This window comes from Cydia pomonella, chromosome 18, assembly GCF_033807575.1.
Source record: "Cydia pomonella isolate Wapato2018A chromosome 18, ilCydPomo1, whole genome shotgun sequence".
NCBI classification, from domain to species: Eukaryota; Metazoa; Arthropoda; class Insecta; order Lepidoptera; family Tortricidae; genus Cydia; species Cydia pomonella.
The window spans coordinates 19300271-19318345 of NC_084720.1; the positions used below are offsets into that span (position 1 = coordinate 19300271).

The 18075-nt window shown below is 38.9% G+C and overlaps 2 protein-coding genes across 3 annotated transcripts; both read left to right on the forward strand.

Annotated features, from left to right (window-relative positions):
• The first annotated feature begins 2844 nt into the window (after window positions 1-2844).
• Window positions 2845-7492, forward strand: LOC133527459 (cholinesterase 1-like). Its single transcript, XM_061864482.1, has 3 exons — window positions 2845-3895; window positions 5681-6954; window positions 7236-7492. The coding sequence occupies exons 1-3, from the start codon at window positions 3716-3718 to the stop codon at window positions 7402-7404; spliced, it is 1623 nt and encodes a 540-aa protein (XP_061720466.1). The 5' UTR covers window positions 2845-3715; the 3' UTR covers window positions 7405-7492.
• Window positions 7493-11661: 4169 nt separating this feature from the next.
• Window positions 11662-16707, forward strand: LOC133527456 (cholinesterase 1-like). 2 transcript variants are annotated; one of them, XM_061864476.1, is made up of 4 exons: window positions 11662-11898; window positions 13871-14042; window positions 14803-16109; window positions 16366-16707. In XM_061864476.1, the coding sequence occupies exons 2-4, from the start codon at window positions 13881-13883 to the stop codon at window positions 16532-16534; spliced, it is 1638 nt and encodes a 545-aa protein (XP_061720460.1). In that variant the 5' UTR covers window positions 11662-11898; window positions 13871-13880; the 3' UTR covers window positions 16535-16707. The 2 variants fall into 2 exon arrangements, with proteins under 2 accessions (XP_061720460.1, XP_061720459.1); XM_061864475.1 differs by having other exon boundaries at window positions 11662-11710.
• Window positions 16708-18075: the final 1368 nt, after the last annotated feature.

An 18075-nucleotide genomic window follows, 5' to 3' on the forward strand; every position in this document is an offset into this window, starting at 1 on the left:
CGGGTGAACCGGTCCCGCCGCTGTTTACCATAAGCCGTGTTATCGGCGCAGCCGGCCCGGCCCGTAATGTGCAGCGGTGACGTTCCCGTCGCTTTAGAGTAGGAGCGATGGCTCAGGATAGCCAGAGGGTTGAACTTGAAATTTCGTTATCTGCTTCTCTGTCGCTCGAATAAGTAGTATTGTGTTCCTGCCGGTGAGTAAGGTTGCCAGAGCTAAACAAGGGCGGGAGGGGGTTAGGATCGGCAACGCGCATGTAACTCCTCTGGAGTTGCAGGCGTACATAGGCTACGGATACTGCTTACCATCAGGCGGGCTGTATGCTTATTTGCCACCGACGTAGTATTAAAAAAAATAAAAGCAAGACTGATAGGGGAGGCAGTTAACACTTTTTTCGTTTTAAATATTTTTATTTAGTTTTTCAAAAACGTAAATGCTATTACAGTACAATCTCATTAATCCAGCACTAATGCTGACACAAGTGAGCCGGATTACTGGAATTAATAACAAATCTGCTTATTACATTGATATGTTTCAAGTACGTCGATGCAAGACACTATACTTACATACAAAATCTCTCAACTCAAAGAAAATTGTACTGTTATCTGGATTTACGGCGTTTATAAAGATATTCAAGAGTACCGTAAAACCACCCAACTACACTCCAAAGCTCCCAACTATGGTCCACAAATAAACTCAATTTTTCTCGTTCAGGTTTGTATTTTACTATATTTTTGTAGTTCTAAGGCAAAGTATGTTTATAAATGGAAGGTAAAACTAGGAGTAAACCTAAAGGAACATTGTTATAGATACTTAATTTCCTTTTGAACTTGTGGACCATAGTTGCAGTATTGGACTATAGTTGGGTAGTTTTACGGTAATAAATTAATAAATTTGGATATGAAATGATCACTGGCACCCCTATATTAGTGCCGGATTAATGAGTTTACCGGACCGTCCAAGTACCGCCCATATTTACCTGTTATTTAAAACTAGTACCATAAACCTACTTATATAAGTCCCTACGAGTAAAGTTCCAAAATCTCTCAACCTTGGTCCAAAACTAACTCTAATGTTATGGTTTTTTTCATCTATATTTTATTTACAATATAACTAGGTTAAAACTAAAATAGGCCCTTGATTGTGCGGCATTTCCTCGTTGTATCGCAATACTGATACGTTGTGCGAGGAAGCCGCAAACTCTTCGGTTACCAGTTACGTCAACCAGACGCTTCGCGATTTCTGCAAAAAACTTGTGCGCGCTGGGACCCCATGGACCTAGAGAGTTTCAGAAAGATAGATTAGATGAATTCTTGGATTTACATGTTATTATTATTTAATACTTAGTTCAGTGTTGAAATTGTGGACATAGTTGTAGTATTTCAACTATGACTATGCCTAAGTAGTTAGGTGGTTTTACGTTTTACGGTATGTACAAAATCAAAGATAGATCAGGCGGGTCATACACTACTTTACTGTCAAATTATAGTATTTAACATGTATCATGTTAAACGCATTGACTTATATATAATATAATATATTACTTTGTAAGGCCCGTCTTTACAAGCGAAGTTGTGCGTAACCAATGCTAGCCAGTGGAGCAGTCTAACGCAACTAGGAGCAAAAATCTATTATATTTTTACACTCCTCATAATATATGTACATGTTTATTTATAAGTCAATATAAGTCGATGGTTAAACGTAAAACTCGGTCAACCCGAATGACTACGTGTAGCAGAACTGGTTTGACTTCTTATAACCAGAGAGAGTGGAATCGGTGAATTTATGAGGAAATACCAGCTGAGGCCCTTTTCAAATTGAAGAATTTGAGGTAAATATCTTCATCCCTCTGACGGAGGCGGCTCCTAAAATTAGTGCGATAAGGACAACTGCAACTTTGACGAAAAATCCTGCATAAAAATCTCATAAATCGAGGTTTCTTTCTCAACATTTTCCTACTCCAATCACATAGAAAATTTGAGAACGGAATGAGAAAGACATTATCTGTGTATGGCCGTTTTGATTTTTACGTTTATTTTTCCGTTTATATTATGTATGCTAGGTGTCTGTTTACGGCGCATTTATTTGACCGTTTTTAGGCGCTTTTTGAAGTAACCTAGTTCTTATAAAAACAAGAATATAAAAAAAGTAAAACGTAGAGACACAGGTATTGGTAATATTGAACTCATATAAAAAAATATCAGACAGGGAAATAATGTCGAGAACGTTTGTGTGGAAAAGTGACCTGTAATGTTTCCCCTTAACTAGCTTGCACAATTCTCCAAAAACACAACAAATCGTAAATTTGTTGGTTCTGGGTTTATTTGTTTGTGAGTTTTGTATGTTATCTGTGTATATGTATAGGGTGTATAGGATTTATCTATACACATGGGTATATTGAGTAGGTAGGCAATAGTTATCGTGTGTACCAATATTGCTACAACAAACATCGCATGAAAACCCACATACGGAGAGCGTACACGTTACAGTGAGAAAATAAAATATCTATTAATTATATTAACTTTCTAGTAAATTCATTTTTAAGCTGTATATAATTCTAACCAAGCCACCAAATTATTATATTATCATTTATTTATTGCAATCATGTACAAAATAGTAAATACAATGTAACATTATATGTGAAACATTAACTCCTGCAAGATGTAGTAAATTATTTATACTAGGAGCTACATTTTTAACATAATCAATACCTGTTAGTAAACTAAAACAACAAAGGATTTGAATGATATACCATAACGGTAATTCTACTTAAATCTATAAAATATAGCCATACCTATTTGTTTACATTATTTTTCGGTTGAACATCTTCACTACCACTAGTACCACTACTATTGTACTATGGTGTTGCATACATGCAAGACCGGTTACCAGGTACACAGAAGTGCATAAAACACCCAACAGTCCGCGACCAATCGCAGCGACAAACGCACGCGCATTTTATCACAGACTTTCGCGCCCAACAACTTTCGCATTTCGAACACATATAACATGTTCAATAAACACATTAACCTTGTTAACCTCGCGCAGTCAGGTGAAACATACTGACCAGAAAATGTGAGTGACGAAACGTGGAATAAAAAGTAAACAAATAATATTGTGATAAAATAAGTTGTTTTTAAATGTCGCCTAATATGATAGCAGTGATATCAAGAATTTAAATCGGTTTATAATGTTACGACATCATCGTTCAATTTTGTGTTTCAATAGCCGAAAAACATTAAGACGAGACAGGAAGGTCCTGTTGAAATGAAAAGGATAAATAAAAAAAATATCCGCATAACGCATTGGGACATTTTTGTGCATAGATTGAAGTTATTAGAAGCCATTAAAAGTGAAAATTAACGCATGTGACACATACTGAGCTGTCCCCTGAGGACCTAAACTAAAAACTATATTTTGTAAATTTGAAATTAAAAGCCATTAAATGTGAAAAAAAACGCCTGTTACGCACTGAGGTCATACCATACGTGTCCACTAATTACGTAAACTTAAAATTATAATAAAACGTTTTTATTAATTAGTGTTTCGTCGTTAAAACTAAATGAGCATCACTGCCACTGAGGATATCCCAATAAGTGTCCCGTAACCAATTTTCTTGAGAATGTTAATACATGTAAATTTCGTGACGCATCGGTTAACACTAATGTCATGTAAACATATTTAATAAATAATAAATAAATAAATATATAATAAAAGCATGTTAAGCACGAAGTGGCTAGTGCTGTGGTCGCTGTGGGCGGCGCGGCTGGCGCGGCAGCCGTCGGCGCCGCTGCGCGTGGGCAGCGGGCTGCTGCGCGGGAGCATCGCGCATGATGGCTCACATATAGCATATCTGGGAATCCCTTATGCTACTGTCGCGAGAGAGAATAGGTTTAAGGTAAGCATTAAATTACTGGCTTGGACTGATCATGTCAAAAAAGCAACTTTGCGTAACGGTATACCGATGGCATTCGCAAGCGCTAGCATACAATGCGCAGAGTATGTTGGAATACACTATGCTACTGCCTCAAGGAAGAATATGGTGAGTTTTATGCAAACCATGATATATCTCTGATAAGGAATAATTGACGGATGATTTTAAATAGAATAACAGTCAATTTTTACGGCATAGGTATATACGACGTATATCGGCATATGCTATTGCTACGAGATAGCCGCAGGATAGATATGCCCTGTGCTAATCACGAGTAAGATAGGAACAAAGTTTGCGTTCTTTACGTAGATATTTTATTTATATATAATACAGTTTTACTTGATAATTGGTCAAAACATTATACTCGGTGGGCCCCAAAAACGGATCAGGGATCAGGGTGTGTTTAACTATTATCTTGCCGGTGAGCAAGGTTGCCAGAGCTCAACGAGGGTGCGGAGTGTTAGGATCGGCAACGCGCATGTAACACCTCTGGAGTTGCGGCATTCAGGCAGGTCGTATGCTTGTTTGCCACCAACGTAATATTAAAAAAAATGTCTAAGCTCCATCAAACCGTTGTAATTTAAACATAAAAATTGTGTTTAATTTAAAATTATTTTAAGACATAAACTTATTACTAAGTATTCAGGTAATTCCGAAAAAAAATTCTGCATTACCTGAGTACACCTTACTTTGTTTCTACTCGTACGATGCACAGATACCTAATAATACACTGGTAATTCACGTAATGCAGTCTTGCATAACGCTTTCCACGAGTGGTATCATCACAGAGATAGATAACTTACCTAATAAGTAGACAACACACAACATACAACGGCTTCCTAGCCGGTCCACTACGCAATGTGTGATCGAATCTTCAAAACAAAGATCGGTTTTGCGAGCCTTATTACAGCGTTTCATAATCCGGACAAGAACTGTTGATGGAGACGCCATTGCCTGATACGGCAGGGAGGAAGATGATGATAATGATACAAGACATATAAGTTCGCGGTTAGGCTTTCGCGCTTCGCGGTCCTACTTTTTGTAGTTTAAATTTGGACTCTACTTCTTCGTAAATTATGTTCATGTAATGCATGGTGTATTGTCAAAAAAAATGCTACCAAATTAATATGCGACTGATACCTTAGCACTTTATTGATTTGGGCACCGGCCAGGCAAAATGTCATACACACACCATTCTCGAATATTAATGTGCGGTACCTACTTTCTCCAGTGTAGGTATAAATTCACGGATATTGATTACTCTATGGATTTTCTTGATTAAAATACCTAATCTGTATTGAGTTATTGTAAACGTCCTCTTAATCCATTCATGTATTGATCATTTTCATTAATTTTGTTATTTATTTAATTTTATTGATGATTATTTATTTTTCCAATGCAGTGTAACTATGACTATAATATCATTTTTATTTTATTTTTATTTGTATTTTCTTTTGTCGATCAATTATTTTTTTATGAAATACTTTTATGGAATGTTTATTAAATTATGGAATAGTTCGAATTGTAATTATATTTTAATAGCCATTATATACCATAAGATTAAAATTAGTTTCATGTAGTCCATAAGGTTTTGCTGCGCCCTATCAGGGTCCACGTACTGTACACCTGGCATTAAGTTGTATGTGTTTTGTACTTGGTTGCAAATAAATAAATTGAAATTGAAATTGATGAAATGAAATTTCGCTCCTAATCTGTTTGTGATTAAAATAAGTCTAATTTTATCTCCAGGCACCTGGTCCGGAGGCAAAATGGGACGGCACCTTCGAAGCGGACAGAGACCACATCCGCTGTCTCCAGCGTCTGGACATCAGTACTGACTTCTTTAGCGGCCAGGAGGACTGCCTTACCTTAAACGTCTACACCCCTCTCACCTCCACCCACCTTCTACCCGTCATGGTCTTCATCCATGGCGGGGCCTACATCGAAGGCTCAGGCTCGCCAGCACTCTATGGGCCAAGAAATTTAGTCTCCAAAAGCGTTATTCTCGTCACCATAAACTATAGACTGAATGTCCAAGGATTCCTTTGCCTAGGCATCAAAGAAGCCCCAGGAAATGCCGGAATAAAAGACCAAGTAGCAGCGTTGAAATGGATTCAGAGAAACATACGGGCGTTCGGTGGAGATCCTGATAATATAACAATATTTGGTGAAAGCGCTGGAGCATCATCAGTGTCGTACCATTTATTATCACCAATGTCTAAGGGTCTGTTCCACAAGGCCATAATGCAAAGTGGCTCGTCGTTAGCTCCATGGGCATACCAGCCATCGCCAGTACAAATTGCCGCTTCTTTGGCCAAAGTCATGGGTAATGAATCCGAAGATCCTCATGACCTTTACAATTTTTACTCTAAAAAGACTGACATAGAACTTGTAGCTCCAAGGATTCCTCGTCAACACGGTAGGAGTATTTTATCAGAACTTTTAGCATCGCCTTGCGTTGAAAAGGAAATTGAAGGTGTGGAAGCATTTTTGACGGAGGAACCTTATGAACTGTTATCAAGAGGAGAGTTCACAAAGATGCCTTTAATGATAGGCACCACTAGCGAAGAAGGATATTTCTTCACTAGCTTCGAGAATAGTACAACTCTATCAGGTATGGATTTCTCAAAAGCGTTCCCTTGCAACTTGCAATTTCCTACAGAAGAGAAACAGCTAGAAGTAGCATGCAGATTTAAAGAAATGTACATGGGCAATGACACAATATCTAAGCAAACTTTAGAAAAGCTGTCAAAGTTTCACGGAGAGCCATTCTTCGTGTACCCTGTCGTAAAAGAGACTGAACTGATATTGAACAACACAGATCAACCTGTGTTTAGTTTCGTGTTTGACTATGCAGGTTGGAAGAACGTTCCCAAGGCGTGGGCAGGATTTGGAACAGCTTCTGGGGCTACTCATGGAGATGAGCTCTTCTATTTATTTGAGCAGCTCTTGATACCGAATATGTTTGAGTGGAGAATGATGGAGAAAATGTCTACTCTATGGACAAACTTCGCCAAGTTTGGGTATGTATTTTAGAGAAACTAAAGCTGTTACTGTTAAAATGATATTTAAACAGGTTTAGGAGTAGGTAGCTCAGTTTTACGGCCTTGCATAGGTTGTTTTATTTTATCTGCTTTTAATGTTTGTTGACTTATTATGGGCACGTTTTAAATATTGTTATCATGAATACGGACGATAGACATAGAAACCCGATAATATAGTAACAACGGAACAGTGTCGATTATAGATAGTTTTAATGACTGTACTTATGAATCTTGTGATTATCTCATCTGGATTGTTTCAGAAACCCAACCCCAGAAGCATCGCAGCTGTTGCCATTAATATGGCCGCCGACCAACCTCTCAATTCCTGAAGCCTTCGTCATAGACAACGAACCTTCCACTCGCCCGTTGTGGTCGAGTAACTCGCTCAAGTACTGGAATGAAGTCTACACTAAGTATAGATCACATTGATTGTGATAAACATCACAGTTGAAGAAATGAGTGGAATGTATACCAATGACATTGTACGATTATTACTGAATAAATGATATGATATGAAGACGTCTTTTGTTAACAGGGCATGGCTTGGGCATTCCAGGAAAGTGTCCGGTACATGACGCTATTTTTAAAACTTCGATAAGGCTAAGAAGCCATTTGATGATAACGTTTGATAAATAACAATAAGCTTATAACTCAACGGTATATTACAAATTTCTGAAGATTATTAAGGCATCTGCCATACGCGTCACATCCCCGACAAAGTAGACCTTTCTGTGGAATAACCGACCAGATACTCGATCAAACCGTCATCCAGATATATGAAGACTTTTAACTTGACAGAAGAGATTGGAGAGATATATCCCATTGTGAATATGTCACGACAGAAACTTTTAGTAAAGTGTGACTGTTCTTGTAGAAGTGCTGGTCTTTAATTTTTACCTAATTTGTTACCAATGATACACTTATAGTCTGTCAAGCCATTTCCGTCAGTAGAAAAAAGCAGAAAATTAAGAAAACCTAACGCGGGGGTGATCACCCCATAGAAAATTTGAATTTCGCGCCTTTTTCTACTGACAAAGTTGTTTGATCGGTTATACATAGAAAAAAATTGTTGGTTGATTACTTATACCCCATAGCCAGTTATATTCATTATCGAATATATTTTGCATGTTTTCGACAAGAACTTAAGCATCAGCCCTGATTGTCATATAGATTTAAGAGCATGTAAGATGTATTATCTGTTGGTATTCCTAAGTAAAAAAATAACGATAAGAACATCATAGTCAAATCAAAAGAGCAAAAACATGATTTTTCCATTCCACATTATAAAAACGTAACCTAGGGTGCCGCCAGCAGCGGGGCAGGACCCAAGCTGCCGGTGGTCAGGGCTGCAGAGAGAGGAACCGCCGGACTATCCGCGCCGTGTCCAAGATCACCGCCTTCTGCATCTGACCCTTAATCCAACCACCTAGCGAGTCTCTCAAGGTGTTGGTCGAGACTCTTCGCTATGAGACCAGCCAGCTCTTAATAATTATTATTATTAAGAGCTGGCGGCTTCCTCGCGCAACGTAATTAACGCCTATTTTAAATTTAAGCTACTTGTAATAATATCTGTATATATCCATTATGTATATTCTTCTTCTTCTTCTTCAACCTAGCGTTTTCCCGGCCTAGCGCCAGGGTCCGCTCTCCTACTTAATCTTCTCCACTTTGCCCGATCTTCGGCATCCTCAGATGTGAGATTGCTCTCCACCATGTCCGCTCTCACGACCTCCAGCCAGCGCTTCTTAGGCCTACCGCGGCCGCGTGAACTAGGGCCTTGGACAGTGAGGTTGAGGCATCTATTTCCGACGTAGTCTACTGGTCTGCGGCTTATATGGCCATACCATCGGAGGCGACTTTCCTGCAGCTTATCCGCTACGTCACGAATTCCAAGGCTGCCACGAATGTGTTCGTTACGTATGCGATCTAATCGCGTAACGCCACACATCCATCGCAACATCTTCATTTCGGTGACGTGAAGCTGCTGGACATGTCTTCCGAGGACAGGCCAGGTCTCGCTACCATATAGTAGGACTGGTCGGATGATGCTCTTGTACACAAGGCCCTTTAGCTTCACCGGTATCCTAGGGTCGCAGATGACACCGGTTACTTCTCGCCATTTTGCCCAAGCAGCACTTATTCGGACTTGGACGTCGTGATCGATTTCACCAGATTCGTGCAGCACGGAACCAAGGTATTTGAATTTATTCGTTTTCACGACAAATTCGTCTCCTACCTTTATGGGGTCGGGGTCCGTGCCGCCACATGCCATGTATTCGGTCTTCGCAACATTTAGTTTCAGACCGCCATTCTCTAGCGCACCCTTCCATTTATTCACTTTATGCTCCAGTTTCTGTTTGTCCTCATCTGTCAGTGCAATGTCATCAGCGTACATCATCAGCCACGGAGATGGTTCATGGACTTTTGCCGAAACAATGTCTAGCACTACGCTGAACAGAAAAGGACTCAGGGCTGAGCCTTGGTGAACGCCAACTGTGATAGGGAATGGGTGAGTATCGCCAACGGCGGTCCTTACTATGGATTCCGAATTGTGGTACATGTCTCGGATAATATCAATATAGGTTTGTGGCACATTCTTCTCCTTCAAAGCCCACCAGATTACCTGGCGCGGTACGCAGTCGAAGGCCTTCTGCAGATCCAGAAAAGCCATATGCAAGGGCTTTTTCTTTTCTCTGTAGGCCTCGACTAGCATTCTTAGGGCAAAGATGGGATCTATAGTGCCACAGCCAGGACGAAACCCATACTGACACTCCGAGACCGTGCACTCTTGCCGGAGCCTTGAGTCGATTACGCGCTCGAAGAGTTTCATGGTGTGACACATGACCTTAATACCTCGGTAGCTTCCACAGTCCTGTACACTACCTTTGCCTTTATAAATTGGCGTTATAATGCTCAATCTCCATGAATTGGGCATCTTGCGGCTGGTGAGTATGCGATTAAAAAGGTCAGTAAGTATGATCACACCATGAGGACCCATCGATTTCCACGCTTCAATCGGTATGTCGTCAGGACCCACGGCCTTCCGATTTTTCATGTTGCGAAGACAATTTTGCACCTCATCTGGTGTAATAGGGGCAACAAGTCCAAGATTAGGGGGCAGTTCCGGAGGAGAGACATTTGCGTGTTGCGTGTTCAGCAACTCGTTAAAGTAGCTACGCCACCTCTCCTTTACTCGGAATACGTCGCAAACCAAAGTCGTCGCAATCCATTATGTATATTGTTATTGTAAATAAAATGTTGTTAATTTATAATTAGGTAAACGACAGATTTAATCGTGGAGGAAAAAAACGGGCAACGTTAGGTACCTATAGCATTTATCTTAAAGCTAAATAAAATTTGAATGAATTTATTTATTTTTATTTACCTATAGCTGCCACCAGTTTGGCACTGAGATAAACGCTAGCGTGAACGTAACTTACTTATATTAGTGCGAGCAAGATGCTACATCTATAGAAAGTAAATTACGTAGTATATGTCAGTGTTGACACTGTCAATGACTCGTGGTACGGGTACCTACTAGTGTCTCTCTTTGAGCATGACAGATAAGAAGGCCGGTATTTTTATATAGTACTTATTAATATATGGACATACATTTATAGACACGTTCTCTTGTCATCGTTCATCAGATTAAAATACGGTAAGTACTTGAAAATCATTAAGGCTAAGAAAAAATGCGTGTGTCGTAGAACACTCGCTTGAAACGAAGTTAAGAAAGGGTTGTGACGGAATTCAAGCAATAATTTTCATGTTCATGTTCATGTTCTTGTTCATGCTCATGCTCATGCTCATGTTCATGTTCATGTTCATGTTCATGTTCTTGTTCATGTTAATGCTCATGCTCATTTTCTTCGTGTTCGTATCCGTGTCCCATTTCCGTGTCCATGTCCATGTCGGTCATCCTCATTCTCATTCTTTCTCAATCGTATGGGTTGTGACGGAAAAATCTTAGACTTTTTTTCGCCTAGCCCCCATCCGCTAAGTCCGTATAGTCCGATAAGGAACTTCGTTCTAAAAATCGTGCCTGAGACAACTGAAATAAGCAAATGTATCTGTATGGCTTATAGCACAATATGCGGTAATTATTCGAAGTAGTAGTTAGCGCCTTCTAGTTCGGCGGTCCAACTCGAGGGCACGATTTTTTCTTGGACAAGAGCTGTGCGCATTGGCCGGTCTGCCATCTTGTGACCCGAATTAAAAACAAACTGTACATTGACACTTCACTGCAAAAGAAGTGCTGCCCTGTACAGTTCACGTACTTTTTCTGGTGCATTGTAGCTATTGTAAGCTTAAACTGGACTTTTACAATTCGCGCCAATTACCAACCAATTACCAACCAATTTACCGACGTGGTATAAAAAACAGGGAGCTCCTGATCCTATGCTGCGCTCTATAGTCATGGACGTTCCCTATATACATGTACACCTCTTGTGGCATGTTATGTCTGTCATCGAAATTATGTATTATTAAGTCCACGAATGTCTGCCTAGGTACTTAATACTATCAATTATCATATCTCATGAATCAGCAAGAATAGCAGATAACATGCAATCGTAAAAGTCGTTTGTCGTAAATTGAAATTAACTCTTATCACGGCCAACATAAGGTACATTTTCCATTGTACTTGAATGTTGTTGAGTGTATTTTTATACAGACGATTCGACTTCAGTTTAGTTTGTGTTACTACACCGCGAGAACACAACGTTTGGTTACTAAAGTAAGAGTTTGTTTTTGATTTTGAATCGTAAAACTAGTTATTTACGGTCGAATTTAGATCGTATAGTTTGTTCCTCTAGAATTAGAATAAAAAACGAGTCGTGATGATTCGTTGTGAATGTTAATTAAAATTGGATAAATACTAAGGTGTGACGTCAGGAAAAAACAGGAAAAGAAGAGTGTGATTAAGTAAGTTAAATTCTTCTTGAGCTTACTGTGGGGCTTAGTCAATTTGTGTAATAATAATGTCCTATAATATTTAATAATAATATTTATTTAATTTTAATTCTGTACAAATGTACTTTTTTGACATTCATGGGTGCATTATGTTAATGCCTAAATTGACGAATTAAAAAAAAATGTAAGAAGGTGAGTAAAAATTATTCAAGACGCTTAAACTTCCAGTCAGCTCGGTGGAAGGGTACTTTTGGATTTGACAGTGGTCTTCCACTGAAACCCTTTCGAATTGGATTTTTGGCCAATTTAGACCAATCACACGTTACTTACCTACATCATAAAAATGTCTTATTTGGATGGAAAGGGTCTGAGACACAAATGAATGACTTCTAATTAACATACAAAGTTATGTCAGAAACAAGCATCGCAATATATTAAGTAATAAAGTAACAAAACCAACCCATGCACAGAGTTTTATGTTTACGTTTATGATGTTGACCTTGGTTTCCAAGATTGCCAAGGCCGGAGAATGATAGTAGTAGTTACATGTACATAAGGGGGAGAGGGGGGGCAAGAACCTCACCGAATATCACCAAGGGGGAGGGGGTTCAAAAAGTAGGCAAAAAACGCGTGATTTGTAAACAAGCCCTAAGCGGGCGAGTGCTCAAAATGAAAGAACCGGACCCCATTTTACTCATCTTCTTTTTTTTTCAGATAAAGGTGATGTTTCTGATTGAAAAAAGTCAATTTTGACGACCGGTCTGGCCTAGTGGGTCACTACCCTACCTATGAAGCCGATGGTCCCGGGTTCAAACCCTGGTAAAGCATTTATTTGTGTGATGAGCACGGATATTTGTTCCCGATTCATGGCTGTTTTCTAACTCCCTTATTCATAAAACTTTACGGACTTGATTTAATTAAATTAGGTTTTATTCCTTTCTTACAAATACATAAGTCAAAATGACAGATATAGACAAACGATTCATAGCTAATTTAGGCCAGTAACGCGTTTATGGATAACGCCATATGTATTGAAATATTTATACATGATATACACAAATACAAAAGCCTTTTATTTCCTGCAAACTAAGACTATACATTTTCACATAGATAAAAACACTAAATCTAGATTATGATTAACACTAACTTTTTTTTAGACTAATAGTACTTAAAGAGCAAGAACCCCTCCGCAAGTGAAGGCCTCCTCCAAAGATGCCCAATTTGCTCTGTTCTGGGCTATTTGCATCCAGTTTGGACCAGCTATTTTATTTATCTCGTCCGCCCATCTTGTTCGCGGCCTTCCGTTACCGCGGTAACATTATATATATATAGTTGTCTAAGTACCCTCAACACAAACCTTATTGAGCTTACAGTGGGACTTAGTCAATTTGTGTAGTAATGTCATATAATATCTATTATTAATTATTAATATTTATATTCCATAACAAAGCCAGATCAAATTTGTAACTTGTTATTAACATCAGGGAACACCTACAGGTCATTTTGGACACCTAGCCCACTCAGTTACTTCTGCTGTTAGCTGCACCTACCTACCTACCTACCTACCGACCTACTTGCTACAACTTCGAGCCCAGGGCAACGTTTAGGTATAGTATAATTTAGAGCAAATTGACGGCATTTTCTACCACGCTATAGTATCAAACAAGAAGGGTACACCGACAGATGTTATATTCTTACAATTCATAATCTAAAAACGTCAAATCTCGCATAATAAGCGCATACCTGCCCGAGAAACACTAGTGTAAACTTAAAATTGCGAAAGTATTGTAATTACATCTTCAAAATTCCCGCTTCTAAAGAAAATGCAATCATCCGGCGAACTGGTAATCAATGGACCCCTAAATAAGACGTATACACTTGCCTTGGTCACTTTTTCTTCCCTATATGACATCTATTTCAGCTTCTGCATTTTTCTGCTAACAAAACTGGTTGGCAGGACTATAGTTATAATGTCTTTTATTAGTTTGATAGTGATGCGTATAAGCAAGTGGGTGCCATGGGCTCGCGCGCGGCAGCTGACGGCGCCGGTGCGCGTGCGCAGCGGACTGGTGCGCGGGAGCGTCGCTAAGGATGGCACACATCTGCGCTTCCTCGGGATCCCTTATGCTACCGTCACACCGGAGAATAGGTTTCAGGTGCGTATTAAACTGTAGAAATGTAAAGGTGCGTCCAATTGTCGTAAATGCAACGTGAATCATAGTTCCTCATCATTCCCGAACGTTAAAATGCACGTGAGCCTTTCGCTAATAGCGGCGGTAGCACGATCGCATTTTTATGGCTTGTCACCATGCCTGTCACGTTCTAACTAGTAAGTAAGTGCGAAAGTGACAGGCGATAAAATTAAATGCAACCACGCTGCCACCGCGCAGGTGCATTGGCAGCACGTTTGCAACATTTGGACGCATTTTGCACAGTCACGCTGACTTTGCACAAACTTAGCAGTAACAATGCGTACCTACATATTCCTAACCCCAACTTCATACTTGACTTACTCATACCACTTGGCATGAAAATTTAGCGTGGTCTGACTCCAAGAATTTAAATCACCATCAAGTAACAAAATCTTTTTCTTAATTTGACAGTTAACTGCTTCCTTTTCTGACTAATCATGAATCAGAGCTTTTGATGTCAGTACCTAGAGGTACAGTCGCCATCAGATATATCGGCGGCCGAGATGGTCAAAAATATCTAATCTCGCACTCTAACGCCTTGACAATAGAGGCGTTTTCAGATATTTGTGGGCACCTTGGTCGCTCCGATATATCTGATGGCGACTGTACTTGGCATCATCTTATTACTGTAAACGGAAACCTCTACGTATCTAGCAAAAGCTCTCTTAATCTTAAAATTGAAATATATATACGTGTTTATAATTTTGGTCTAATTTTATTTCAGGCACCGGCACCTGAACCATCCTGGGATGGCGTGTATGATGCGATTGACGGCAAAGTCATCTGCCCACAATGTCCCGTTCTCCCCACTGGAGGCTTACCAGGGCGACCCACAGGACAAGAAGACTGCCTGAAAATAAATGTATTCACTCCTGTACCTCCTGCGGAGAAGTTACCTGTCATGGTCTTTATCCACGGAGGAGGTTTCATAGAAGGATCTGGCGTACCCCTAGTTTATGGCCCAAATTATCTAGTTCCTAAAGGAGTTGTTTTAGTAACTTTTAACTACAGATTAAACGTGCCAGGCTACTTGAATCTAGGGATAAAAGAGGCGCCAGGGAATGCTGGGATGAAAGACCAAGTTGCAGCTTTAAGATGGGTTCAGAAAAATATAGGTTCCTTTGGAGGGGATCAAGATAATGTTACTATTTTTGGGGAGAGTGCTGGCGGCGCGTCTGTATCGTACCACTTACTGTCCCCAATGTCAAGAGGACTTTTCCAAAAAGCCATCACACAAAGCGGATCATCCTTATGCCCGTGGGCGCATCAAAGCAATCCCGAAAATAATGCTCATTTAGTTGCAAAAAGTTTTGGATGTAATACGAAAGACCCTTACGAACTATTGAACTTTTTCAATAAGAGACCTATAAAAGAACTACTCATGGCAAAACTTCCTAAAGATGAACGAACGTTGTTGTTTTCCAATCTTATTTACGCACCTAGTGTAGAAAGGCAGTTTGATAATGTTGAACCGTTTTTAACAGAAGAACCTTATCAGTTATTGGCAAAAGGAGAATACTCTAAAGTCCCTATGATTATCGGAACGACGGATGAAGAGGGATACTTCTTTATTGGCGCAGAGAAACATTTCTCATCAAAAATCACCGGTGAAATCGAGCATTCCTTACCAAATAACCTTGAATTTCCAACAGAGGCAGAAGAGCAGCGAATTGCAAAAGAAATAAGAGAAATGTATATGGATGATGAAGCTATATCAAATAAGAAATCCTCTACACTGAAGCTTTCTAAATTTTACGGAGATCCGTTTATGACATTTCCATCATTAGCTGAGACAGAGCTACTTCTGCAGTCAACCGACAGACCGATATACAACTACTGCTTCAAATACAGCGGTTGGAGGAACATGGGCAAGGTGTTTGCAGGCCTGCACTTCCTCTCTCAGCCTGGAGCGACGCACACAGATGAACTGTTTTACTTGTTCCATCAACCCTTCTTGACCTGGTTGGCGAAGTTTGACAAAAAGATGATAGATAAAATGACGACTCTGTGGACAAATTTTGCGAAATTTGGGTAAGTTTTTACAAACAATCTAGTAAGTGCCTATCCTGACTTGGAAACATTTTGTTTTAAAAGTTTAATTGGATTATTAAATTTCTATCAGACAAATATCTAAAATGGTCACCCCAAGGGCTAGTCCTTGTCTTGCGATGCACACCTTCTATAAATGCCTATTACATTTTTTGTTTTTCTCAAGTTCATGATATACTTTTTTTTTTGCATAAAACATGAAAGACAAGGTCTTACTTGACGTTGTCATCTTTTCCAGAGACCCTACTCCTTCGACTTCTGAGCTGGTACCGCAGCGATGGCTCCCCACGGACCGCGCAGACCCTCAAAGCTTCGTCCTGGATCGGGAGCATGCCACCGTGCCCTTGTGGTTCAAGGATTCACTGAAATATTGGAGAGATGTGTATGCTAATTATAGAAAGAAATAAATTAATGTGAATAAATGTGAAGGTGTTTACTATTAATTAGAGAGAATGAAGAATTTGGGTGGGAAAAGCACCTATTCTGAAAGCAAGCTCAATTTTTTTTATAAATGTAATGAAGATCTGTGTTCAAAGTGACAATTTCTTTTAATAAACTCTATATAGTAATTTTTTTTACACATTTTTGATTTCTTTAAGAGGGTACCCTACCCTACTAAATCGACTTGATGTTTGAATTTATAATTTATTGGGCAGGCAGTACCTGTTCTACGGTAAACAATTGAATTAGTTTTCAATATTTGTTACGGATGTTATGCGCGGTTGGGCATTGGGCAGTTTTCACATTTCATCATTAGATCATTAAATCCAAAGTGCCGACTCTTGACAAATGCAGATACGCAATGCTAACTGACATTAAAAATTTAAAAAATTAAAAAGGCCCTACGTTATATACCATTTATGCCAAAAATGCCTTACATCATTTTGGAAAATAGCTGATACTCTTGAAACTGGTGGATCGGTTTCTATCAAACATATATAGCTAATAACCACTATCCATCGGAGAGCTACGATGCCACAGACGGACAGATAGACAGACACATACAGACATTAGGGTCAAACATAAAACACCCCTCTTTTGCGTCGAGAAAGAGGAAGTTTTTTTGTATGACTATATTTTGTGAAAGTTTTAGTATTAAATTTGATTTATGAATTATATTCATTAGTATGTATTATATATGGAATAATATTTACAACATCAATAAATTGCTCTGATAATTAGATTAAGATGTAATACTGTCTTACTATTCATAAGTGCTTGTTGCTAGGCCTACATGAATAAAGTATATTTGAATTGAATTGAATTGAAGCCCATTCAGTTAATATTATCCTAACCTGATATAGAATTTAATATAAGTCTCAGTTCATAACTGATATAATCAGGGGTCGGACAAAAAGTGCGAATGACGTCAAACCACTTATAGGATGATTTCAAATAGTATTTTTGATTTTCATAAACAATTATCACGTATCATTTATCAATCTCTTTATTGACCTCTTTATTAAACGATATCGCCACTTGAAATGAGTAAGTACGTTTTTGACTGACACATTGTCAATCAGATGAACAGTCAGCGTCAAATACTTCGTAGCAGTCAAAGTGGCCAAATAGTTTGGTACACCATACTAAATATATGGTGTACCGAACTATTTGGCTACTTTGACTGCTACGAAGTATTTGACGCTGACTGAACAATAAATTGACTTCGTTATTGTTTAGCTATTGTATCCTCATGATTGTATTTAGCTAAAATTTATATTTACTAATATATAAGAAAACGCTCTAAAATGTCATCTTTACTCGAATATTGTGGCAATTTTCCGTTTTTGGAGGTACGTGACAAACACGTATACTGCTAATCTTACCTACTGTTCCCACTTTTGACTATTAAACCTATTTATCTGAGGATCCCACAGACTTGTTCTAACTAATTTCAAATAATTATACCTTATGGTAACAAGTTTCGTGAAATTTATTTTATTCACTA